The sequence below is a fragment of the Rhipicephalus sanguineus genome, unplaced genomic scaffold, assembly GCF_013339695.2.
Source record: "Rhipicephalus sanguineus isolate Rsan-2018 unplaced genomic scaffold, BIME_Rsan_1.4 Seq681, whole genome shotgun sequence".
In the NCBI taxonomy this organism is placed as follows: domain Eukaryota; kingdom Metazoa; phylum Arthropoda; class Arachnida; order Ixodida; family Ixodidae; genus Rhipicephalus; species Rhipicephalus sanguineus.
In genome coordinates, this window is record NW_023615758.1 from 11,779 (window position 1) to 38,694 (window position 26,916).

The 26,916-nt window shown below is 48.4% G+C and overlaps 1 protein-coding gene across 1 annotated transcript; it reads right to left on the reverse strand.

Moving 5' to 3' along the window:
• Positions 1–1,131: 1,131 nt before the first annotated feature.
• LOC119378083 (uncharacterized) lies at positions 1,132–26,916 on the reverse strand (the record flags this gene model as incomplete). Its single annotated transcript, XM_037647326.2, has 3 exons — positions 26,845–26,916; positions 26,154–26,613; positions 1,132–1,485 (listed from the first exon to the last, which is right to left on the reverse strand). Coding segments are annotated over exons 1-3 (886 nt in total), but the record flags the coding sequence as incomplete, so codon positions are not given.

Consider the following 26,916-nt stretch of genomic DNA (forward strand, 5'->3'; position numbering starts at 1 on the left):
AGATGACCAAGTTCATTTTCTTTCCAATTAGATTTATGTCATGTTCCCTGGCTCGTACGTTCATGCAGCGGCCAGTCTGCCCAGTCTGCCTGTGTGCGTGTGTTTTTTTTTACTAGCGGCAGTATGTCATACAGCAATATAATAATTGTTGGGGTTCAATGTCCCAAAACCACCATATGGTTATGAGAGACTCCGTAGTGGAGGGCTCCGGAAATTTCGACCACCTGGGGTTCTTTAACGTGCACCTAGATCTATAAGTACACGGGCCTCGAGCTTTTTCGCCTCCATCGAAAATGCGGCCGCCGCGTCCGGGATTCGATCCCGCGACCTGCAAGTCAGCAGTCGAGCACCATAATCACTATACCACCGTGGCGGGTATGGCGCTCGAAGAACACGAGGAAGAAGACTTCTCTCTGGCTCGAGCACGCGCTCGGATCGCTATGCTTTGCCTGCGTTACGCCAAGCTGCGACGACAGCATACGATCACAGCCTACGACAGCCCGGCCCCCTAAAGAGTTCCGCACTTTAAAAAGACAGTTTTCAACAGACCTTGCACTCATATCGCGTATTGTCATGCAGCACTTATATAAAAAATTCTTTTCTCCCTGATTACGCGATTGATGACTGACACACGAACTTGACCAAGCTTCTAGCCATGTCGCTTCAAAATTTTCCATTTCATGGCGATGATCATTCCAATCATTCATAATATATATATATATATATATATATATATATATATATATATATATATATATTCATGCACTCCGCACCATAGGTCGGCAAAGAACAGTGGAGCTCACTCAGACTAAAATATATTTTGCTCTTGGGGCTCACTCCGACTGAGACTCGCCAAAAACTTTCCTCAGCTGGACTCATTCAGACTAGTACTTACGGCCTGAGTGAGTGAGCCTGCCTGGGTCGACTCATGAGTGCGTCAGCGTTAGATTAGCTCGGTACTACCTTTTGATTTCGTACCTTCAAATTTGTTGCAAACTAGCAAGGACTTTTTTATGAAATACGCGACTCACACGAGATATTTTTACCAAGACCATCCCGTGAAAGTTTGCGGCGGAAGGTCAAGGCTCGGAGGGTGACAACATGCCAAGCAACGCGTGCGCGATGACTCACCGCCAAGCTGAGTGAAGGTGGACTGTTGGCCGGACACTTGAAACCTGCCGAGGCGGCCGCCGTCCAGGACCGAGCGGATGGCGCGCTGCAGGTCCCTCGGGTCGGCGCGCGGAAGCTTGATGTCGCAGGTGACGGTCAGCGCACCAGGCGTGGGGGCCGGCGCAAAGCGAAGGACCTCGACGGAGGGAATGTTGTGCGGGGGCCGCAGATAACGCCCACGGATTGAGGAAAGCAGCAGCTTAAATTCCGCGCTGAGCTGTTTAAAGGCCTCGCTGTCCGGGGCGCACCAAGTGCCGTCGAAGGGTTGGTTCAGGATAAGCACCGAGCTCCGGAACATGGGCGATGATCCGGCGGCTGCGTCAGAGAATTATTTCGTCTATACGTCATCAAAAGAAAAAAAATCCGGGCGACAACCAAAACGCACAATGATAGTTTACGTTAGGGCGATAATGTGAAACAGCCGCGTTGCAGAAATGCCGGTGTTGGCTGTGAGCGAAAAATCGCGATGGGTAAAAATCGCGAAAAATCGAACTCTGGGCTTATAAGGGCAGGGGTGTTGCACCACAATGCCGCACCAGTGCTTGAAGCTGTTTCAAAGAAAAAAAGAAACATTCTACAGGCCGTTCACGTAGTAGGCGCAAATAACGACACGGAAGGCGAACGAAAAGAGATAGAGCGAGCGTAAGGGAGCGGGGAAACGCAATCCATCAAGCCAGCCTATCAATTGGGCGGCTGACGCGCAAAAAAGTTAGTTTTTCTCTGATAAATACATTGATGGGCACCTAACAGTGTGTAGTCCAGACAGGAAGGTGCATCAACGACCAGCACGGTCATCAGCTGATGCAGGACAAAGGCGTTCCATGCATGTTCTACATGCAATCAAACCCTCATCTGCCTGCTGCGGCACGTTACACCCGCGAATTCTGAATCTCACATCTGCCCGCCCAACTTTCGGTTCCCCTCGCCGCGCGTTGCCTCCTCTGGAATCCAGTCTCTTAACGACCAGCGGCTATCTTGCCTACGCGATACATGGCCATTTCTTCTTGATTTCGATGTTCTTAACACCCGTTTGTTCACGGACCCACTCTGCTTCGTATCGCGTTGTAGCAAAGGTATCGCGTTGAAAAACTTGGACACCTCGCCGTGCATGCGCACGCTGCGGTGCAAGGCCAGTTGGACAGCGCGCGTTCGCTGGCCAGAAATTCTGACCCGCTCACGAAGGAAATCATTGAAGCGGTGGAGATTAAAAATAGAGATCTCCCATAAAATAATGCCTTGCGAAATGGTGTACCAACTCGCCCAAACCTTCACGTTAATCTGTTCCCAGGCAGGCGCGCCGGATCGAGCTTTACCAGGCAGTTCGTACTTGCGGATGCGCGAAGCTTGGTGTTGCGCGCACTGCGCTCATACAAACAGTGGGAAGCGGAACGTGAGGCATCCGCACGGATTCGTTGTCGAAAGTTCCGGCATCACGTGAACAAGAACTAGCGGCGACGATTATGGGGCCAGCTAGGGAGTAGCCGAGCTCTAAGCGATGCCCATATCTGAGCCGACTGAAGGCTGCAATCACTTGTGCCTAGCCAACACTTCACGTGACGATAAACCATGCGCCGGCCAGAGTCCTTCAATATCCTCCTGGTCATGAAGCTGCGCCGTAACTTGTGGGAATTCAGGCGTCCGCGCCAGTGGCTCTACGCCATCTTCCCTTGGAGAATTCTCGTGTCCTCTCCTCTCGACCGGACGGGTGGCAGCTAGTCATAAATCGCCGTCACTTTGCTGCCACCCCGCCCTCGAAGGTTAAACACGGTGTCTCATTGGTCCAGTTTTGGTGGGATTTGGACCTGGCTCGCGCTCGCCTAGAAGCGGCGGGCGCGCGACCAGGTTCGATGGAGACCACTTGGGGACCTCGAAGGGTGCGTACGCGTTTTGGCCGCTCCGGCCGGCGGCGATCATTTGTTCTTTGTTCTTCGCCGCCGGCCGGCGGTTTACGTCGTTTTGTCGGGGCTCCGGCCTCAGCGGGCGCGCGCTACCCTCCGAGGTCTCGAAGTCCCGAGGCAGCGCCTCGCGATCGTGCACCGTATGTTCCTTTTAAGTGTTTCTTCGTTTCTTCTGCTCTGGGGTGCGAGATCGCGGGAGCGCTGGCCGAAGGGTAGGTCGGCTCTCCAAACCTGGTTTTTTCTTTGTTCGTTTTGTGGGTGTGCCATTCGCGGCCACATTTGGTAACAATTGTATTAGCTGATTGGTGTCCTGTGTAACTATCTTACGTGCGATTGGTTGTAACGAATTATTGATCTTTGTAATCCCAGTAATAAATCACTAATTTGGAGAGTGTGGCCTAGGGTCTCCCTCGCTGCACGCGACGGCTCGCCGTCCCTTCGCGGTGATGGGCCTAGTTCTCGCGCGCAGCAGTTCGAACGGTACACGGGCGCGGGACGAACGAGGACGCGGCGGCCTGCATGAAGCTCCCAGTGCTCGAACCCGCGGTGGTGCTTGACGACGACACCACAAACTATGAGGGAGCTTTGTGTCATGCAAGCGGAGGCCGGGGCGGCGCTGCGTCCATTCTGTTGGTAATGCCTTGCGAAATGGTGTACCAACTCATTCTGTTGGTAATGCCTTGCGAAATGGTGTACCAACTCGCCCAAACCTTCACGTTAATCTGTTCCCAGACAGGCGCGCCGGATCGAGCCTTAGTTAGGCCGCTCAACAGCTTTACCAGGCAGTTCGTACTTGCGGATGCGCGAAGCTTGGTGTTGCGCGCACTGCGCTCATACAAACAGTGGGAAGCGGAACGTGAGGCATCCGCACGGATTCGTTGTCGAAAGTTCTCGGCATCACGTGAACAAGAACTCAGTAGTGTGCATGAAGTCAGAGGTACAATCAGGAATGGATGTAAATCAAAGGACGGTGGGCCGCCTCGCGTTGGGCGCTCACGGGAAGACGACAAATGAGGCTGTAAAGGGTGATATGGGATGGACAGGCTTTGAAGTGAGGGAAGCTCAGAGCAAAATGACATTCGAAGAGAGGCTGAGGAAAATGAAGAACAGTAGATGGGCAGAGAAGGTTTTCAGGTATTTGTATAGAAAAAGCGTTGACACGCAGTGGAGAAAAAGAACTAGGAGGCTCACCAGTAAATATACGGCTAGCAATGCGGGCGATATGGCAACAAGGAGCATTAAGCGGAAGGTCAGAGAGGCGGAGAGGACTTATTGGATGGCAGCGATGGAAAAGAAGCCGGCTCTGAGTAACTACCGAAAGGGAAAAAAACGAAATAAGGAGGGAAAGGTTTTCTGATAATTCAAGGGGAAGCGCTTTACTGTTTGAAGCAAGGTCGGGCTGCCTTAGAACGCGTAGTTATAAAGCGAGATTCAATAACGAAGAAGAACAATGTACATGCTGCGGGGGAACTAAGGAAACGATGGAACATGTACTGATTGAATGTGGCGATATTCACCCAGCTATACGTGTGGGCACGAGTCTACATGAAGCCTTGGGTTTTAGGGACAACAATGGAAAGCTGCGCACGTCCGCGATAGAAATAAGTAAGAGACGGTTAGAGTTTGGTGGTGGCAGAAAACTAGAGATAAAGAACAAAATAAATGGGGGAAAAATAAAGTCATTCTGCCATAAGAGGCAGAGAGATGGACCGTGAATTTATATTTTTTGGTATAACATAGATTTAATCAATGTAGATAAGGTATTAGGCCAACATAAAACGAAAAAGCTTTTTTTTTTTTCTTCTTCGAGCCTGGTGGCAGACATGCCACCGCCCCGTTTTAAAGGGGACGCTCATAGCATCCATCTGGCATCGCGCCGACGGCAGCAGAGGTGGCTGCTGGTGTCACTGCGAAATATTGTGGCGTGTTAGCGCGTCCTTTTCGGCCGTATGTTTTTTCATGTGGCTAGTGTGTTGTGCCTGAAGGTCGGGAAGGATGCCGCGTACCTGCTGCGTACTCGGATGTCGATCCGGATACAAGGGAAACGACGAAAAAGTGCCGATGTTCTCGCTTCCTCGAGACACCGAACGGCGGGAAAAGTGGAAGCGCGCGATACTGCGACAAGAAACTGGCGGTTTCTCATTCGGTTCCCCACATGTACGCGTTGTGAAAAGTACTTTTGTAAGAGTGACAGCGTTCGCGTGGACCAGTGGATAATCGGAGGTGCTGTCGTGACGTCGCCGCGCGACGTTCCGAAACTGCTGCCGGACGCTGTGCCGAGGATTCGCGATGGCCTCCCGGCGTATTTGTCAAGTGCGAAAACGTCGAGAGCTCGCCTGCCTAGACAGCAAACGCGTTCTAAGCGTCGTCGGGAACTGTCACCAGATGTGGAGACCGTTGAGGCTGCACCGGCACGAGCCCCTCTGACACAGCTGTTGCGGAGAATAACGCAGCTAATGAAGGTGAGCGTATTGACCGCCTTGACGCACACTTACTCGTTGCATGCCCGTAAAACAGGAGTTCGAGGAGTGCAACGTTCGCAGTTTTCTTTTATACAGGCTCCGAGGTCACCAAAAACGTAGAGGTGGCATGCCAAACAGACGGAGCTATATGCAGTTCCTCGCAGCTTCAAAAATTGGAAGCACACGTTCGTTGCTTGGAACGGCGACTTCAGCGCTACCAGCTGAAGCTTGCTAGGGTGACAGCGCAAGAGAGGCGCACCTTCGTCATGCGAACGAATGATTTCTTTAAAACATACACACAAGATATGTGTTGTGCATGTGTATTAGCGCAAACGTCTGTACTAAATAAAAACATTTGGTTTTGAGTGCTGGTGATCTAATAGGGTTTGAATCTGATGGATCAATAAACAGTTCCTAACCGTCGTGCGTAATAAGCCTGGTTCTGACGCGTTAATTGTATATGTTTGAACACCTAATGAAGACCGAGACGCTTACGGATGCCGGAAATGAAGAAAAATAATTTAGCGGAAGTCACAACTGAAGAGCGCAATAAATACGTACGAGATGATCATTTTTTGCGTTACGTGTTGACGCCGCCGACATGGGACGCCGACGATCAATTTTCGCGTTTGATGAGGCATGTAAGGCATTCGCCTTGACAGTAAAAACAGTAAAGAGGATTGGAAAAACTACACATTACTGCAAGAGCAAGCGAAGTTTAAACGCGGCACGGCACCGTAGTGATAAATGAACGCGAAATAAAACACGAAAACCTGGGGAAAGCCCTGTGAACTATCCCTCGATCATCGTCAACTTTCAGAGAACTAATTCATTCAAACTGGCTCTTGGTTCTTTAAATACGAGGCTATATTGCGATATATATTCGTATACAACCACGTATAGCCTGAAAGATTTGATATGCACGATAAAAAGTTGCAACCACTGCGTTTCCGCGACGCGCGAAGATCCGCCAGAGTCCTTGAAGGACTCCGTATCATCCACAATGTTCCCCTAGATTCTTCAGAAAAAAAAAAAACCTGCGTTTATAGCGGTAGTATATCGCGCACAGCGGAAGCAGCATGCGTTTGTTGCCATCGAATTTCTAGCTTCAAGGCCTCATTCGACGCTAAATTACACTGTATTAGACATCCCCTGAATTTCCGTGAGGGTAACATCACTCATAAGATGTATTAAACGTTCGCGGGTACTTTTAATCACGTTTTGCAGTTCCGTGGCGCGCCGTACAACTTCAGCGCCGGTGCCGCTTAAATGCCGGATGGATGGAAGGATGGATGCTATAAGCGTCCCCTTTATAACGGGGCGGTGACATGTCTGCCACCAGGCTCGAAGAAAAAAAAAAAAAAAACTTCCTTGTTTCATGTTGGCCTAATACCTTATCTACATTGATTAAATCTATGTTATTATACCAAAAATATAAATTCACGGTCTGTCTCTCTGCCTCTTAAGGCAGAATGACCTTATTTTTCCCCCATTATTTATTTTTGTTCTTTATCTCTACTTTTCTGCCACCAATACTCTAACCGTCTCTTACTTATTTCTATCGCGGAGGTGTTCAGCTTTCCATTGTTGTCCCTAAAACCCAAGGCTTCATGTAGACTCGTGCCCACACGTATACCTGGGTGTATATCGCCACATTCAATCAGTACATGTTCCATCGTTTCCTTAGTTCCCCCGCAGCATGTACATTGTTCTTCTTCGTTACTGAATCTCGCTTTATAACTACGCGTTCTAAGGCAGCCCGACCTTGCTTCAAACAGTAAAGCGCTTCCCCTTGAATTATCATAAAACCTTTCCCTCCTTATTTCGTTTTTTCCCTTTCGGTAGTTACTCAGAGCCGGCTTCTTTTCCATCGCTGCCATCCAATAAGTCCTCTCCGCCTCTCTGACCTTCCGCTTAATGCTCCTTGTTGCCATATCGCCCGCACTGTTAGCCGTATATTTACTGGTGAGCCTCCTAGTTCTTTTTCTCCACTGCGTGTCAACGCTTTTTCTATACAAATACCTGAAAACCTTCTCTGCCCATCTACTCTTCTTCATTTTCCTCAGCCTCTCTTCGAATCTCATTTTGCTCTGAGCTTCCCGCACTTCAAAGCCTGTCCATCCCATATCATGTGCACCCTTTACAGCCTCATTTGTCGTCTTCCCGTGAGCGCCCAACGCGAAGCGGCCCACCGTCCTTTGATTTACATCCATTCCTGACTGTACCTCTGACTTCATGCACACCACTGAGTTCCCAAATGTAAGCCCCGGGACCATCACACCCTTCCACAGCCCTCGAAGCACCTCGTACCTATTGTACCCCCATACCCCACGCACGGGCGAGGGCGCCCCTAGCGGCTGCTCCTGTCTATATATCAAACTTTTGCGGGAGCTTCATGACCAGGAGAAGTATTGAAGGACTCTGCGCCGGCTAACAGAGGCGCCTGTGCTCATGCAGAGATAAAAATGCAGAGCCCGTCCACTACCACGAAGAGGGAAGCCAGCGAAGCTGTGGTCGAAGCACCGGCTGCGGCACGATCTGCGGCAGCGGTTCAGGTACTGTGGCGCAAAATACATTTCGTGAAACAAGGGGGCAAGAAAAGAGAAGGAAGATAAGCGCCAATTGTTTAATGACACTCCGAGAAACAAAAAATGACACTTTCCGCGCATGCGTGAAGGGCCAACGTATGACGTGGAGCGACAATGTCAAGATAACATGTTATCAAGAAAGCGTATTTCTGAGGAATACAAAGTCACAGATGTGTCACTGGCACAATCAAGCGCGCACTCAACTTGGTTTCAGGCGTCTGCAAGATGCACGTGAGCAAGCGGCGCGTTGTCTGCTACAAAGCGCTGCTCAAGCTTGGACCCCTTGACACGTGTAGTTGTCGCTACATTTCGAAAATAGAGGAGACTTACTAGAGGACTATGTTGAACCACATAGAGTTCTGAACAGTCATTGTAGCCCGGTAAGTTGCGGTAAGATAAACAACGGTCTCAACCGATCCCTTAAGCGAAATTAAGGTTACATAGCGTTTATATAAGCGCCGATTTTGAGGCACTTATAAGGCACTTATACGAATTTGGGCAGAAACGACAAAAATAGGCATTTATAGGCCTATAAAACACTATAAGAACCCTTCTTGACCTCTAATTTATGCTCATATATCAAAATGGGGCGATAGGAAGGCAAGAAACGAAATAGGCATTTGCCTAAAATCCGGTCTCTAGTCATGACTAATCTCAAGCTTCGATGAGAATCGTGCTGGAGAAACGGCAGGAAATCAGTTTGCCGACTGCACGCGAATTGTGCTGTATACGGTAACCGATAGTGGCACATTACACGACACGATTCAGTGGGCGTTTGAAGAAAAATACTGCGTCTGTTTTCATTAAAAATTTCTACACATTTTTTTTTCCATTTTCTCCGTTAACAGTCAAGCGAATCCTGCTGCATATGACATCGTTTTTCACGGTTTCTAAGCGTTGTAGCACTAACCTTGTAACGTCAGCAAAATGCAATGTTCATCACGTCTTTATGAACACAAAAAAAGAAAAAGACAAGCGAACTTAGAATCTTAAAAACTGAAAGACAACACATTTCGGCGGTAAACAATTTGCTCACAGACACCTGGATATCCGGCGAGCCAGATGAACTCGTCCACAACGCAAAGTGTTTTTTCTTATAGTCTGTTCTCGATAAATGCCACTTTAAAGTTGTTATCACAATGTATCAAGCGATGGTGTCCACTTACGAACTTTTAGTCCACCCTGATGCTGTTCAGAATTAACAATCAAAAGGTGACAAAATGTTATATAACAACGGCATCGGATATGGGAGCCAATGAAACAACTAGGACAGGAAGACTTCATTGTGACAGTCATCGACATGCTCGCATATAAGAAAAGGCGATGCGCGAGAGGCTACAGGTAATATATGGCTCAAAACCCGCAACTTTTCGAACCATGCTGCACCAGTTATCCCAATCATCTACTCCACTGAAATGACAGAATAAAAGAAGGACAGCGACCATGAAATAAAATACGTTTTTTCATTGTGAACAAGGCTCCCGTCAGGGGAGCCGAAACGTCTTTTTCCGTATTTTATTTCATGGTCGGTGTCCTTTTATTCTGTCATGTTACTTCCCGGCCAGACCGTCAAATCCTCGACTTCACTCCACTGAAATCAACCCGGTTTGAGAGATAATCGATCAAGGAATAAAGCCACGCGTTCTCCGTAAAACCACACGAGAAAGGCCTAAGGTCCGAACATCAACAGAATGCACCTGTGGGAAGAGCCAGGATGGCCTATGCAAGGAAATCGCCAACATCGCGCACTCGAGGAGATCAATAAGCACATTATTAGCTGAAGTATACATGGCAACACAAAAAGAAGAAACGTCCAGGACTCACCAACGAGTGTTAAAAAGAACACGAGAGCAGGCCCAGTCCCGCGATGCATAGTGAAAGAGCTGGATGAGACAACCATGGTTTCCACAATGTCAGCCACGAGCATAACGCGTAGTTTTAACGTACGAGACAGCACGCACAACGAGTCGACATAGTCCGTTGTTACAGTTGCAGAGCTGGCGTACTTTCGAGAACTGTGCGAAGCCGACAAGCAGTAGCGTACGTTTCGAGTGCGGCTCCGGTGGACTGGAACCGACGGTTAAGCACCGAAACCAACAGCGAGAGGGCGCTTCCCCCTCTCACCCTTTACGGCCGCGCTGCGAATTGAACTCGTGAAAGGGAAGCCCTGAAGAGGAGCTCGAAGCGACGTCGTTCAAAAATAGGAGAGACCCGCGTCTGTTCGGCCTCACCCGCCGCGCAAGGTCATCTCTCGCAATCGATAAATGTTACACAAAGCAACCATAAATAATTTCGGCGTCGCCATTACTGGACGAAGCTTAGCACACCCAGAGTAATGTTTCATGTCACAATCCGAGTGCTTGCTCGACAGACTATGAAAACAGTCACGTCCACTCGCATTGCCATAGTTGATTGAAGGACAGCTTCGTCAGCAAAAACGCAAGCTGCCAGAACGGGCGGATCAAGAGGGAGGGGTCCGGATGTCCTGACCATCTTCTTTAATTGTTAATAGGTCCCGAAGAAGAGAACCTATCAGGCCCTCCCGTAAGCTGAACCCTAATTTAATTCCCATAGACTTGCATACAAAATAATCCAGCAAATCCCACGCATTGTGGGAATCAGTTTCATACGAAGCAGTCAGTGAATAGCAGCTCGTACCGATTTTTTTTGCTTTGAACCGAGCGTTACGAGGTGGATCGACGTCTGTGTGAACCGAGTAGTTGCGCGCACAGGCGTGCGCAGGCAAGGGGGGGGGGGGTGAAGTCTGCCCCATACTTAATAGGGAGGGGGAGGGCGCTGCGATGAACCTTCGCCCGCCCAAATCCTCCCAGAACACGCGCGAGGATTTGTACGGCGTGGGATGCAAGAACGTGATAGGCGAGAGAACGAGGACAGAGTGAAAGAAAGAAAGGAAGAGATAGAAAGGAAGAGGAAGAAGTTCTTAGCGAAAAAGATTTCTTGGCGAGGTGGGATTCGAACTCGCGTACCCAGAATCCGAAGACGGGCGTCGTAACTACTCTGCTATCCCGGCACGCTAGCAGAGCACAGAATAGCCTTGTATAGCATAGCAAGGGGGTGGGAAAGGAAAGTGAGGGTGAAGAGGAGGGGAGAGAGTAGAGCATAGCATAGAAAGAATTAGAAAGAGAAAGAAAGGGAGAGAGAGACAAAAAGAGAAAAAGAAAGAAAGAAATGAACGGATACAGAAATATAGAAAAAAAGATGACAGAAAAAGAAATAAAGAGAGGAAGAAAGAGAAAAATAAAGAAAAAAAGCTCCCAGCTCCGCACTTCCCTCAGGCTTGGCACCACTAGTGGCGCCTTTTCCATAGGAATATTTTTCCAGTTGACAGCGCTGCCGACGCCGGCACCGCATTTTCTGTCGCATTAAGATTCCCAAGGTCTGAGTTATGAGATATAGACTGAATCACCTGTGGTGCATATGAATACCACGGGCCGCGGTATGCGGGTATGTGCCGCACGTCACTGGTGGAAAGGATTTCATGACGTACGGGATAGGGAAGTAACGTCATTCATGCCTTGAGGTGCGAATTCTGTTCGTTATACATTCACGCCTTCCTATGCATATTTAGGACAAGGCTTAAGCAGGTTAGATACATAGATAGATGCACACATAGACACCTATAGTCGGATACAACTTTAGAAGGCAGCGGCATTTCCTCCTCAAAGGCGGATGAACACAAGCCTGCACCAATGGGCGCGCACTCGGGACTGACGTCATGAGCGGGACGGCCGGTGGCTCCGCCTTCGGATCAACCCATTCAAACGTTGAGGAATAACCGGCGCCTTATTTGTGCGCCAAATTTTCCTTATCAGTAGTACAAAGAAAAAAAAAAAAAGCCTGGTCTGCTACCTATCCTACGTTGAGTGAGGGGGAAAGCTGACAAAGAAACCAGAGTAAGCAGTGGACGTGCGCACCCAGGAGCATTCACTGCGCAATCAATTGCTGACAGTAGCAGAGTGCTCCATGGCCTTCAAAGAGTGCAACACTGATTCACGGCTCGCAGAACAGTGGCGGTCGAGGTCACGGACCCACTCTACAACGAACGCTCTGCCGTCGAGTCGACGGCATGCGATATATCTGCCATTGGTCGTTAAATTAAGGGCACTATGTGAAAATACGTGTTCTACAGTCATGTAGCACTCAAGAATTCTCCACGAGGCGCTGTCCATCATGGAACTACAAAAAAAAAGGTCTGTTTCGCCGCAAGGGCGAAGCAATGTATGCGATGGCAACAAAGCGGATGTAGAGAACGAAGCGGCATTTGTGCTCAAAGGCGAAAGCCATCTTCGATCAAGACTGCAACTCACGTGGTGTTGCACTGCGTCCGGAATCGGCCCACATTAGACCAAGCGACGATTTCATGCGATTACATCGTCATATGTCGTGATGACGTTACTGTAGCGTCGTCATCACTTTTTCCGCGCCTGTCGCGCGGCTCATGCCGGGAGCTCGAGGCACAAGCTAAACAAGAACGCGCTCACGACCTCTGCCGGAATGGACGCAGCCGCCGCCGCTCCGCTTCAGCCATCGAGGACGGCACGGCCACGTCGGCCGCCGTCACGTCTCTCCTCCATACAGTAACAAATTTCGACTATCGACGACGTCACAACGATGCGACATCTTCACGTCTCGCGTGACTGATCTCGGGACCTCGTATCAAGTCATCCGAATTTTGGCACCACTCGCATTGTCGCCGACGGTCACTTTTCCCGTTTGACGAGGCACAAAAATGCCGAAGCTCGGCGTAATAATCGCCCAGGTGGCGCAGGGCGTAAGTAACGAAGCGTACAACGAACCAAGGGGAGGTCATTGAACTTGGCACTGACTAAGGAACGGCGATGAAGGCCACACAAAAGCACACGAAAGAGGCTCGAGAAAAGGATTGAATGAACACCGCGCGCACTGAAAGCAGAGTTGATGGCTCGTAAAGGGCAACCGACGGCGACGCAGCCTTCCGCTGGGATCCAAACAGCGCGCTTCCTCAAAGGTCGGCGCTCAATTGGACGGGCACGCAGTAAGCGTCCAATGATTGTGGAGAGAGCGCGCGCTAGGGTACTGCGCCATAGTACATGCGCCTGCAAAACTACTGTGGTCTGGGGAAAGCTAAGCTTTTCCCATAACGCTGATCTATACCCACGGGTAACGTATAGCAGTTCACACATTCTACTTAAACCGCACCGTTATACGTACCCTACGTAGGCACTAACCATGGATTGTATTCGCTTGCTTATATTGCCGCGAAACTGGGGAACGCTTTAGCAACACATCATCCATGTAATTTTATTTTTGTAAGCAACTTGTTCGCGTTCGTCTACGTAACTTACAAGAGTAGGCAGGATAACGAAAAATAAGTTTTTCATTCATTTGTAACAAGCATTTCATGCATTTGTTCTGTCACAAGCATCGAGACGATGCTTTTTCAAAGGGGAGCAATACCACGCCCGCTTGTTATTCGGTTTTGACCAGCAAGGACGGTTAGCAACGCTCGACGGTTCGCAGTGTTCGAGAAGCTTCGCGATTGTAGTAGATCACTTTGATAAGATTGTGCGCAGGACGCGAACTGTCTAGATTATTCGACAGCTTGCGCGACCACCAGTGATAAGACTGGAAAGTTCGATGCGTGATGTATAAAGACGGCGCGTCCCAGCCATGAGCAGTTTTATCGACGGCCGACGCCCCGTTGGCCGCTATCAGTGTACAGCGTGTATTGCTGTAGTTTGAGTTTTCATTTCCCGGCTACAAGTTCGGCCAAATACACAGTTTCATCTTGAACACACCGAGTGCTGTTTTCATCGCCGTCACGACCACGTTACACTATATTGTAACCAGGGTGTCGGATCGAAATGTTTTTCGTTTCGGTTTTAGTTTCGTTCCACCGCAAAAAGTTCCGTTCCGTTTCTGTTCCGGGTCGAAAAAAAAAATGTTCCGTAACGGTTCGTAACGGCTTTTTTTTTGTACGCAAAAATTTGAAGTAAAGGTAATCATAAAAAAACATTGGATTTGTGATGTAGTTACTTGCCCTCCTCTTAAAGGACCCCTGACACCAAAATTAAAACCTCGAGATCTTTGTGTTGTTTGACTTTCCTGTATACGGGGGCACATCTGACCGATTATTAGTGACGAACGTTGCCTTTAAGATATCTTAATTTGGTTTTAAAGTAATTGTGAGTGCTCACTTGAGTTGGCTGCACCTTGCGACATCCTGGTATGACGTAGATAGAGGCCCCGTGTGACGTTCCACGAGTAAAGCAAGTATTGTGGACGTCACAGAAGGTTTGCGGGGCGCACGTGCACAATACGACGACTGGCACCCGGCGAGGCCTATTGTTCCTCACCCCTCTGGCTCTGTTGTCGGGCTGCTCTCCAGGTAGTTTTCGTGAGGGGACACGCGCTTAACAGGTTTAACCCATACCGAGGCACCCACATACTTTCAATCTCTACCGCGCGCGGGGCCCCGATTTGAAAACCGCGCTGTCAACGTCACCACAGCTTGAGTGCACGTGGTCTTTGACGCTCCCCCGCATGGGGCGCCAGTTTCTTGTGGTTTTTAGGCGGGCGTTTTGAAGTGATGCTAAAATGGTCACAATTAACTACGCCAGAATTAGTTGTTCGATACGTTAGAGCATTTACGATTTAATTTAGAGATTACCAGACACAAAGCTACAAATTACAGCAAAAAAGTCACCAACAAAAATTTCGATGTCAGGGGTCCTTTAAGAAAGTGGGACAAGGGTAAAAACACGTTCAGAGGAGTGGAAGTCACTGTACCATGAGTTCCTACCAACTAGCACAAACCAGTATTAATTTCAAAGTCATAGTATTTATTTTCTCAAAAGACAAACACGAATATTTTAAATGGGCTCAATGCTTTGTGTCAAGGGATTGAGCACGATCTCAAAAGCAGCACGTCATTGAGTGTATTCTCTGATGTGCGAGACCGCTGTTCTGATAGAAAGATAGCCAGGCCTGTGCCGAATACGCAGCACAGTCACAGCTAAAGGTGGAAGAGCGGACTTTGTAGAGCCCATTTTAGAGTCTCTTGGGGCAACTAATACAAATACACATGCAAGGTACCCACTGCGCGATAAATCATCGCAATTTTTCGGAAGTAGCGAAGTTTCCACTATGCCATTTTTCGTCATTCTTCGGAGAATCGTGGTACCCGCTACACATCTGTAAGGCATTATGTGCACTTTGTGCTGTGGCTGATGATAATGAAGTATTATGGCTGAGCACTTTGCAGTGGGTGGGAAGCAGGGCTGCGGAATGGGCGCCGCCATTCCATTCCAATTGCATTCCGGTGAATTAGAACTTGTCGCAATTCTATTCCTTTCAAGTCCTCGGAATGAAAGCCCATTCGGACTCTGGGAATGGCCAGGCAGCTCAATTACTTTCCTGCAATTCTTCAACGCAGGAAAAGCATCGTGATAGTTTTATCGAGCTAAGAATGAACGCCTCATAAAGCTGGTGTCATCAGATGCATTAAGAACTGTAAAAGTACGCAAAACACGTTACCAAGGTCGAGGGATAGTAGCATTGGTGACATATCTCGCGCAGTACGACCACCCTATAATTCCCATAGGGGCAGTTCTCCCGCTTCCTATAGTATTTGCATGGTCAGCGTGTTTGAACGAATGATGGTGTTTTAATATTGTTTAAGCTTAAATGTGTTAATGCTAAAATGACGACACAGCGTATTTTTTGCTGACAAAAGTGGTATTGAAAAAGACTAAGCAGTTTTGCCACGCGTCTCGAGCGGTTGGGAATATGAAGAAAACTAAGATTTGGTTAATGGGGAAGAAAACCCTGAACTGAACTTTTACCTTCACAGGCCTGGTCTGGCTCAGTCACCTTTATGCCTTCACTGCATGGAGAGTGAATCTCTGGATCACTTCTTTTTGACGTGCCGCAGGTTTAAAATCCAAAGGAAAAGACTACTAGAAGATCCCCTTCGAAAGATGGGATTAAATTTGTCACTTCCGGTGGTTCTTTCATTTGGTGCTACCGTGCTTGGTTTTAGCCACAGGAGTGTTTTCGACGCTGTATGCAATTTCCTACGAGAGACAAAGATTTGAATGTTAAGTGTAACTTAGGTCAGTTTATTTTTAGAGCGTTTCTTTCTCTAATCACAGCTGTGTATATAGGTATTTTTGGCCGTTTTTCTTTCGTTTCGTTTTTCCCCTTTAAGCTTTATGAAGTTGTACTGGTTATGTGTAACGCATAAAATATTAATTTTTAAAAGTTTCCTAGAAAAAGTGAATCCAGTCTTTGAGAAAGGCACCGTCCGATTCATGGCCTATCCCCCTAAGTGGGTTGCGCCAAGTGTCTGAGGAACAACAACAACAACAACCCTCTGGACCTGCTGGTATTAGTTGGAACAGTGCACCGCTCACGCACCTTGTGCGTTTGCATCGAATACGGAGCCCTGGGCGGCACTGCTCGTCAGCACTCACGCTTGTCAAGCGCGCCTCGCAAGCATGGATGGGGCGAGAACTTTCTCTGTTTGCCTGTGCACAGGTATGCAATGTCTTCCTTGTCGCAAAGGTTATTTACAGGTGTCAGGTACTAAACTGCTCGTGAGAGAAAGATCAGGCTGTGCATAGAGTATTCGCCACTTTCGTGTGGGGGTATCAAGGGGAACCAACGCGCAGAAATAATTTGTTTTCTCCCTTCGTATCTGCTGGGATAATGCATTTGTTTGTACACTAGCTTATGCCTCGCTTTGTAGTAGGCGCGTTGCTTAAAAATGGACCGTGCTTGTAATTAGCCAAGCCATTTTAAAAATACTGCTTTATTGTTAATTTCGAGGCTCTGTCTTACTAATGTTTGAAATTTCAAAAACAGGACGTAGACGAAAACGTGCTATATTTTCGAAAAAAGACTTACTTCTATTCCCATTCCATTCCGTGCAAAAGGCGCTTAATTCCATTCTCATTCATTTCCTCCAAGCGTTGACCCCATTCCATTCCGGCGTCGCGAAAATGTGGAATGATTCCGGAGTCATTCCAATTCTGGTGGGCCAACTCCGCAACACTGGTGGGAAGCATTAAAGCACACACTTTGCGCTATTAGCATTGTATCATGACTGGATGTTATTTTCCTCTTCTGCCACTCTATATTACATATGTTAACGCGATTCCTTGCCCGACATGACGCCTGTGAAGAGTTTTTGTGAGGGAGTTACAAGCACCAGCGTGGCAGAGGGCGCGGGTTAAAATCCCATCCGATCCTAGAGATTTCTTTCATTTAATTTTTTCTATTTTTTCTTATATCACGCGATAGCGGTCACTGACACCGGCGGCGGCGGACAACTATGGTGCCAAAGTCAGCTGTTGTGATCTCAGAACAGCTTTCGCTGTAACAAACTTCAGCGCCGACAATGCCCTTCCACACCGGCCTGCGGCAGGCGCGCGAAAGTCCACTTGCGTTAATATCAACATCTGTGGTAGCCACTGTTTTCGTTTTTCGCACAATTTCAACATATCTTTGCTTTGGAATTCCTGCCTGAGGTACGCGCTAATACTGTACCCTGAGATATGCATAACTGCTCACGTTGCATGAGCTCAGTTGTTCCGGATTGCGAAGTTTTCTCGTGAACCGAAAAACGATTGAAAAAATGTCGGTTTCGGACCGCGTGTGAGCGTGTTTGTGTGTGTGTGTGTAAGGGGGGGGGGTCCGCTGTTCCCCGAGTGGTGTCCAAGGGACAGAACAGAACTTGTTTCCGGGGCAAGCAGCTGTGTTCTCTCTGCTCCCCCCCCCCCACCCCTTTTTTTAGTAGGGCTCGCAATTCGGTTTTCGGCGAAAGTGAGGGGGGTCTATTTCTCGAATGGCTTGAGGTGAAAAGGGGACGAACTTTTGTGGAATGCTTACTTTAACAAGAGTCGCTGCATGCTGGTTTTTCGGCTACAGCTTTAAACGACCGTAGTTTGAGAGGTTTTTTCAGATAGGAAGCAAAACATAAATAAACGTAAGTTAGCACAGCGTATGTGTATACGCAGACAAAAAAAAAAAAGAAAAAGATTACGGTCGCCGTTCTTGGAGAACAGCGGCCGTCGCAACCGTCGCCGCCGCCTTGAAACATGCAAACGGGCCACGGTGAAACGGGCCCGTATGCGACAATCCTAACAGTGCGCCGCTGGCCCGACAGAGGGCGAGAGCAGTAGCGCCACCATACCAGCTCTCGAGGTCTATTCGCAACTTTCACGGCCTATAGGTGGCGCGACTGTACATCCAACATGGCGGTCGTTGAGATTATCGGTCCGCTGCAGACGATTTAGGAACGTACTTGTTTGGCGAAGAGTTCAGTTCTTTGCGCTTCGGCTGCACTCCGATTTATGTTTGAGTGAAAGCAGGGTTGCGGTGACATATTATAAGAAGTAAAGGAATGTCGGGTACGTGATTGGAGTTTCATTAGGAAGATAAATATGCACACAATTGTAAATAAAGCAAACACACTAGTCGCGTTGCTTGCGGCGCTTAATCGCGCGTTGCAACCCCCGCTGTGTTAGCACGATATGGTAGTAGGAGACTCAGTAAAGATGTCTCAGTAATATCAGAGACATTCTCGGAGACATGCTTTATCTCATTTCTGCTTGCATTGGATTCTGCCGCGTAGCTAGCTCAGCTCCCTTCAAAGCACGAAGTAATGTAAGTAAACGAAAAAAAAGAGATGTGTTGCCCTTCGATACCGAAGCACAAGAACCACTTGAGGCATGTGCGATTATCGGAAATACGATTTTATTGCGCTTTCTTGGTAGAAAAGAGAAAAAATAAACAGCGGAATGTCACAATAGGTCGACAAGCAGCGAATGAAACCAGCGCAAGACGCAATGTTCACGTTTAAGATGTGACGTTCCTGTTATCATCCTACGCTTTCGGTGTTTATGAGAAGTGCAATAAGTAACATCGTACGGGACAGGGACGAAAAAACAGCGCCATCAGCAAGTAATACCGAACAAAAAGAGCTGGAGATGTGAAGGTGACGGAGGCACTTCACAGCCACTTCAGACGTGGAATGGTGCGATGGACGCTTTGAAAGCGGACTTTTCATTATATTCTAGAGGCGGAACGCATTCCTTATCAGTTCTGGTACTGTCTGCACAGCGACTGTGTCGAGCGGAGGAACGAAGCGCGAGAAAGGTGATATGAGGTAGTAGACATATACTCACACATAAAATGGGATTCTACATACATTCATGGGCCTTGGTTATTTGCTTGCGAAGTTTAACCAGCTTAACCACTCACGGCTTTTCGAGGCACTAATCTGAAGGGGAGGCTTTTGCTTTGCCTCCCGCTGTACGTTGTGAGCACCGAGGCCCGCAGTAAAATCAGTTGCCTTTTTCTTTTATTTACCGTTCACATTGAGGAACCGAAAGTGTCACGTATCGAGACCGTGCACACCGTCGCAAAACGACCCCAAACGAGACAAAACAAGTGGCAACATTCGCTGACTCAAGCGGGTCCAACATTTCAATAATCTCAACAGAGCTTCCGGCGGCCACCACTCGGCGGCGCCACGGTACCTGGAAGTTGCGAATACACACATGCTGCAAACAGTGGGAGGCAGTGTTGTCGGTAACGCGTTACAAGTAACGGCGTTACCAGTAACGCGTTACTTTTTTCCGTAACTTAGTAACGTACTCGTTACTATTTAGGAACTGTAACGGGTAACGTACTTACGTTAACATTTTTCGGTAACGTGAGGTGTCACGTTACTCGTTACTTTTTCATCCTGTAGGTGCCTTTTTCCCAGAGATCGCCACGACGAATTCTTTTGTCGCAGCCTCGGAATGCTGTCGGCCTGCCAGGCATTAACAAAGAAAGTGCGGGCAGAATCACTTTTGTTTGTGGAAAATGCGGGGACCAATTCCTAAGACGCGCCGACTACCTTTGGAAAAAGTTGGGCCATCGCCACACAAAGCTTGAAAAAACGCCGCGGAATCCGCCATGAGAAACTGTACGGACATGTTTTTCGTGGAAGTGGATTGTAGCAGGTGGATCGCGGGCACCTGCGCCTTTTCGTGCCCAAGAGACAGGCCGCCCGAAGAAAAAAGCGCAAGGGCTAGTTTACTCCATACCATGTGCTGATCGTGAGGCTTCGTACGCGGGGGAAACAAAGAACTTCCCCGAGAGGCAACATAAATAGGACGTCCGCAAGTCCGGGTGACAAAGTAGTACTCTCGCTGGGCACAGCGTGGTGAAAGACCAGCGCATCAAATTTAACAAGTCCCGCTTCGTTGACTTAGAAGCCAATTACTATAAGCGGCTTTTTGTGGAATCCTGACCCATCCAGGCGACAGCCGGTAATGTCAACCACTCTACAGGTGCTCTGCCGATCGAGTCTGCCTCAACGGAATTCTGCGCATCATGGAGAATAGGCGTGACCCCACGGCAGGAAGACCCTCAAAAAGAAAACGAGTGGGACGCGAAACGTCTTACTTTTTCTTGTAACGAAAAAAAAAAAACTTACTACCTTGATTGGCGTCGCTCTGTTTCAACCAAAACCCATGAATACCACTGTCACACGAACAGCTTTAATCGCGGTTAAGCTAAATACGGTTACGGCTAACCACGGTTACAGATAGCTACACGGCAGGTGGTTATCGCAAACGGGTGATTCCACGAGAGATCGTCACGGATCCGAAAATGGATGTTTTAGATTTAATTGAGTATTTTGTATTTTATGCACATGCCACCCAGTAGCCTGAAGAGGAACCTAGTTTTATTATTTGCTGCATAATTTACGAGCAAAAAATAGCGAACATATTCAATACATAGGGACTGATTTTATTACCTGTCGTTCTCGAACGTTCACAGTGATGAAAAACGCAAATATTACCGTTACAAAGACATTTTGTGTATGACATGTATGCGCAACAAAGAGTAAAGTAACATTGTTTGGGACTTGTAGAGCGAAGGAAACTATTTTTGAAAAGTGTCTAAATATGTGACATTTTTTATAGTTGCTACATAATAGTTGCTACAACGTTGATAAGGCTTATCAACTTTGTTTTGAAAATGAATATTGCTTCTTTCTATCTGCAACTACAGTTAAGTTTCTGGTTATTGAACTCCTGAGCGAACGAGGCTGATCTTAAACACTCTATACAGGTTAACAGGTTATACAGGTTAAAGTGAACAAAAAATGTATATTCAGATATTTTTTTCCGTGACTAGGCCATTAAATCATTCCTTTATTACTACAAAATTTGCGCATCTATTTTGCTAGTAGAAGCACGCCGTCAGAATTACTGTAAACTTATTGAAAGTGCAGTGATGCTTTCTTTGCGGATAGCTTTAATAATTGAATCTTATAGTGTGTATAATGTCACATTGAGAAAAATGGCTTCACCATGTGCCAGAGTCAGAAGCCATCACATGCAATTTAGATTTGTGCAAATAATTCTCGTTAAAGCAGCATTTTGGGTATAATCGTTGTTTGGGTTCTTTTTTTTACTTTTTTTTTAATTTCGAGAGTTTGCCCAACGGCATACATAGTTAAATATACAGGTAGAGGCCGGCTTCCGCTATATACATCAACAATGCTCTATGGTGGGGCCCATACAGCCACAAATCATAATCCGGTGGTCTTGTCGGATAAAGGCCCACTGTTCTCAGGTAGCGCCGCCGTATCTGATTCAGGCCAGGGCATGTCCACAACAGGTGCTTAATTGTAACCCCGGACGCTTCAGTGGTACAGAATGGGCAAGTATCCCCAAATGGTGCATGCAGATGTTGTGGCCAGGCATATGTGACCGACGGAGTAAGTGCCGCCCCCACACGAAGTCTCCGCAACACCACCTCCTCCTGTCGGGTAAGCCCGCCTGGGAGGTTTGAACCACACGGTGGAATTAAATCTTGTGTGGTGCGGCGGAGAATCTCCCTGCGGTGGAGAAACTCACCCCGGGGATCACTCGGGAAAGGCGCTTCTAGAGTACGTGGCAGCTCACTGTGGGTGGCGGTGTCAGCTTGTATGTGAGCAGAAATGGTGTCCCGTGGTATCCACTGTATCCTTATCTGGCCAGGCATCTGTGCAGTTATACGCTGTATATCGCCTGCGAAAGTGTGCGCGTTATATACCTTGCGGAGCTCCTTTATGGCTGATGTGGAGTCGGTGCGTATTACAGTAAAGGATGACGACGATGCGCAAGCCGCGCTCACCAACTTTTTACGTGAAACGTAAATTTGAGATTTAAAAAAAATGTTATTGCGGGTTCCTGCAGCAAAGACACATGATTAAAATTTATGATTACGGAGTAACGGCAGAGGTACCGTCCGTTACTTTTTTTCGGTAACGGTAACGGTAACGCGTTACATTTTTTTTGTAGGTAACGTAGGGCGGTAACGCGTTTCTTTTTTTTATAGTGTAACGAGTAACGTATTTAGTAACTTTTTTTCAGTAACGCCTACAACACTGGTGGGAGGTGAGCGCGTGAACGGCTCGTGCGTGCGCGCGGCGGTTTGCTGCGCATGCGTGCGCTCAGCGCGTATGCGCCGCGGCTCGACATGTTCCACCAGTTGCCGCGAAGGCAGCGCCGTTTCTCAGCGTGCAACTCCTTTAACCTCGTAAGGAGCACAGAATAGAGCGGGGAAGGATAATAATATGCACACACTAATAATGGTGCGCATGAAAGCATCAGGCTACGTACAGCGAAGTGAACGACTCCCTAATCCAGCTTCAATAATCTTCTGCTAGGCTACACAATATACCGGCATTTTGCAACTTTCAAAATTAAATTCTACTCGCATCCCAAAATAGATGCTTGAATCTGCCACGATAATTCCCGGTCTTAATTCCCACCAGGATCTAACCACAAGTTGTCGGTCTCTTTAGGATAATATCAATTTTTAACACGAAAGTGTTCTATGCCGGGGTCCAAGACTTCGCTGACATCATTCCCGTCACAAATGTGAAGTTGCTAAAATCTGATTACGTCGACGCAATCGTTTCCATGTCCCTGGGCATCATTGTGCTTTGAGCCACGCCTGAAAAGCCTAGACAGTAAGCACCATTTTTGTAGCGAAAGCCTTAAATGCCTCGTTACGCGACCCCTTAAAGGGACACTAAAGAGCAAAACAATTTTTCTCGCATTAGTAAAGTGGTCTTCCACGACACCAAAAACACCACGCTTGCTGCGAGAAGACGCTTAATAAGCGAGAAAACGCGCAAAAAAAAAAAAGCACAGGTGGCGACGCCACCTTGGAATTCCCGCACCATTTGCCGCGACGTCACATTTTTGACGGCGCCTGCTTGGGCCTACGTAGTTCCTAATCGGTTAAATCGAAGTACATTGTCCTCTGAGGGGGCCAGAGACTTGATAAAACGAGTTTGTGGAAATTTCGTCGAGCCAGTGACGCCAAAATACGTTAAATGCTCTTTGAAATGTTTTACGTCACGAATTACAATGTTCGGCGCGGAATTTAAAAATGAAACTTTGAACTTTGTTTTCTCCGCTAATAATAAACCTATGGTGGTGAAATAAACTACGCAAGCGTTCGCCGAGCACATTTTATCGATCTAAACCAATTCATTGTTTCTCTTTAGTGTCCCTTTAAAGGGGCCCTGCAACACTTTTTGAGCAGGGTCAAAAAGCGCTGCCAATCGGAAGTCGAGGCTCCCGAGAACACGCGAGCCAAATATTATAGCGAAGCGAGCGGCCTGGAATTTACAATAAATTCTCAAAGTCAGCTGAAAATCGCTCCCTCTTCTCTCGACAAATGATGTATTAGTCCGCAATATATGACGCGATTGTCGGCAGTTCCACCATTGGCTGATGTTTTAATAACGATAACACCCTCATTATTACCTTAGTTGTTAATTTTGAGTTCAAAAAGTAGATAATATATATGTTTATATTGTGTTATGCCGTTAAAACACCGAACAAACATTAATATTAGCACTTCCGGTCCCACCGACAGCTCGTCTGCTCGTAGTTGCGTGGTTGCGTTTTCTTCACCATGTGCAGTGCCGAAATCGTGAATATTTCTGTGCTTTTGACCATCGCCGGTTGCCGTTGAGAGTGGCAGCCGTTCGAGTGTTGCCTCGTCAGCTGGAAACTGCATCGTCGGCACGTTCTCACGACCGACCGAGGCAGCGGTGCAGCATTTCTCCGATAACAGCGCTGGCGCCGGCTAGCTTAGGATACCTGTGTTCGCTGTATGGCGAGACTCCCGTTCGCTGTCTGTTCAGTATGTCATCGAGCCGTACCTCGGCGTATCCTCCCCGTAGTCTCAGGTTCCCGAGAAACCGCGACACAGCAACCAAGCAGATTCGCATTTTCACGGTAGCTGCAGAGAGCAGGGGGATGGGTCCGCGCCGGCCCGATGCCCCACGATCCTTTCTTCTAGTCTGTAGTTCTTTGTTGTCAGCCCGCACTCGCTGAGCGCCCGCATTCGAAGAGCAAACAGCATCGAAGTACCGCCACTGGGAGAAGGGTGCACGCAGCTTTGCCGTGTTGAATACGATTCAAGCGCGAGCAGTGCGAAGAGGCGCTGTATCGGAGTGTGGGTCGAAACCCATCTCAGCTGTCATTCGTTCCAAACGCGCACGCAAGTTTGCGTCCATGGTTGGCAGAGCGATGAAAACACTACGGCAGTTCGAGGTGCACACCCAACATTACCAAACCGACTCGCAGTTTTCAAGCACGCGCGATACACGGTGCCATGGGCTCCTCCGCTCGACGACGACCGCGCGAGCCGACCGGAAGTGGCGCCACAGACCACGTGGTTGCACCGAGACGCCAGAGAGAAAAAAATGAAAAAAAAAAAATGCCGCCGGCGCTGACGTCGCCTCCTTGCACCTCCGCCCTCCCTCCCTCCCTTCACGCCGCGCGCAGCTTTCCGCGCGCTCGCTGCGTTGAGTTGAGGGAGAAAGCTGCGGAACGTGATCTCTATAATTTGGTAACACCACTTAGACTTGACGGATTCGAAAAATTTTTGCGGCATATGGCTCGTGAAGAGTCATACGTCAATAATGAGACTATTCCAATATAACTAAGAAAGGTGTTGCAGGGCCCCTTTAAAGGCCAACTCCGGCGATTTTTTGAGGTCGATGGATCTCAATGAAATTCGCTGGGTACGTTCCTTTGCAAGTTTTCGTAATTTATGCCAAATTACAGGCTTGAGACATGCGCAGATTGTTTGCAAATAAATTTTAAAGATTGTTTGCAAACGCCCTCCTGGCTTCCCACAATTATTGGCCACATTGCGTCTGTGACGTCAGTATTGGGAAGGCGGCGGAAGTGACTCAGCCGAGGGCACCGCTAACTTCGGCGCTTCGGCCGCTACAGAGAGCGTCTGCTGTGCACAAGGCGACAGACAGCGTTGGTTTGGCCGGCGCTTCGCTGGTCGTACCGGCTGTCACAGTTTTCATACTCCGCGCCGGCGTGACCGGCATGCCTTACACGACTTCCGGTTCGTTCGTAACAACGTCTACGTCACACGTAGACAGTACACTCGGTTGGGTTTCGGTTTCGGTATTGCGTTTTCTTGCTTATTTAAAATTATTCTCCAATTTGCGGAGTATTTCTGCAATCGGGCCCGTAACAGGAGCGTCTCAGGAACATAAAAGCACCATTACTTTGACATGGCCAAAAAATCGCCGGAGTTGGCCTTTAAGCGAAACATCGAAAGTGAATGAGTAGGTCACTAATGGCGCCATTCTATGACGTCGTCATGACGTCAAATATTTTTGAAATTTGTGACGCCATATGATGACATCGCTCGGTGAAAGGTCCCGGAGGTGGCGCAAGACCACGTGAGGTGGGGACGTAATTTAATGCGTGCCCCTGCGGCTCGTTATGTCATGCAACATGTCTGGTCCCCCATTGTATAACTTAATGAGCCACCAAGTGCGAAGTGTTGCAGAGAGTAAGATGTAGCAGAATTAGGAGCTAATAGCACGTTGGTCCTGCTCATTTAAGACGTCCCTGTAATTTCAATACGAAGAAGCTTAGGCAACCTGCACCGACGAATTTTTTGCCGCACATTCTGGTGTGAAGAAAATGCGCACTCACGGGGCAGTTCATCGTGAGTTGTCTTGGTGGGCCTGCCGTCGGGTACGTGCGGACGACCGACGGTCTTCCTGTCACCCTCGAAGATGGGGTATCCCGCGCCACTGTGCGTAGTCGAGGAAACGTCTTCCTGGTCTTCGTCGTCCCCTAAGCCGTCTCCCGAGGCCGGATAGTCGAAGTCGTCGTCCGACTGCCGAGAGAAGCGCCGTGTCGTGTACTGAGGCGACGTCGTCGACTGGATCGCCGTCGTGGTCACTTCCGGCACATCGGTGGAAGACGCTGTGGCGGTGTCCTCCTTGTCGCTACTGCCCCCGAAAAACCAGGCCCTCCGCACCCGCCGCAGGATGGAACTTGCGAAGCCCGATAGACTGGAGTCCGGCGCTGCGGAGCGCCGCCGCACCGTCGCGGCCGCCTGGTGGTTCACATGGTCGCCGACATCGTCAAAGGTAATGTCCGGGTCCACCTGCGAGCACAGATCAACGACGGGCATTCAGTTACATTTCGGGACGGTTAAATCTTGCCATGAATGGAATCACCTGCCACATAGCATCACGGACCAGCACCATACTTAGTATGTTGTAACCGCCAATAATATAGCGAAACAGGGAGTTTGAATGTACTTATCATGGCCAGCGCAAACAGAACACAGCACAAGAAACGGAAAGCGCCTGTGTCGTCTTTCCTTTTCATGTACCGTGTTCTGCTTGCGCTGGCCATCATGAGCATAGCTGTAACTACCCCAACAAGGGGGCTGCTTGGACCGCAT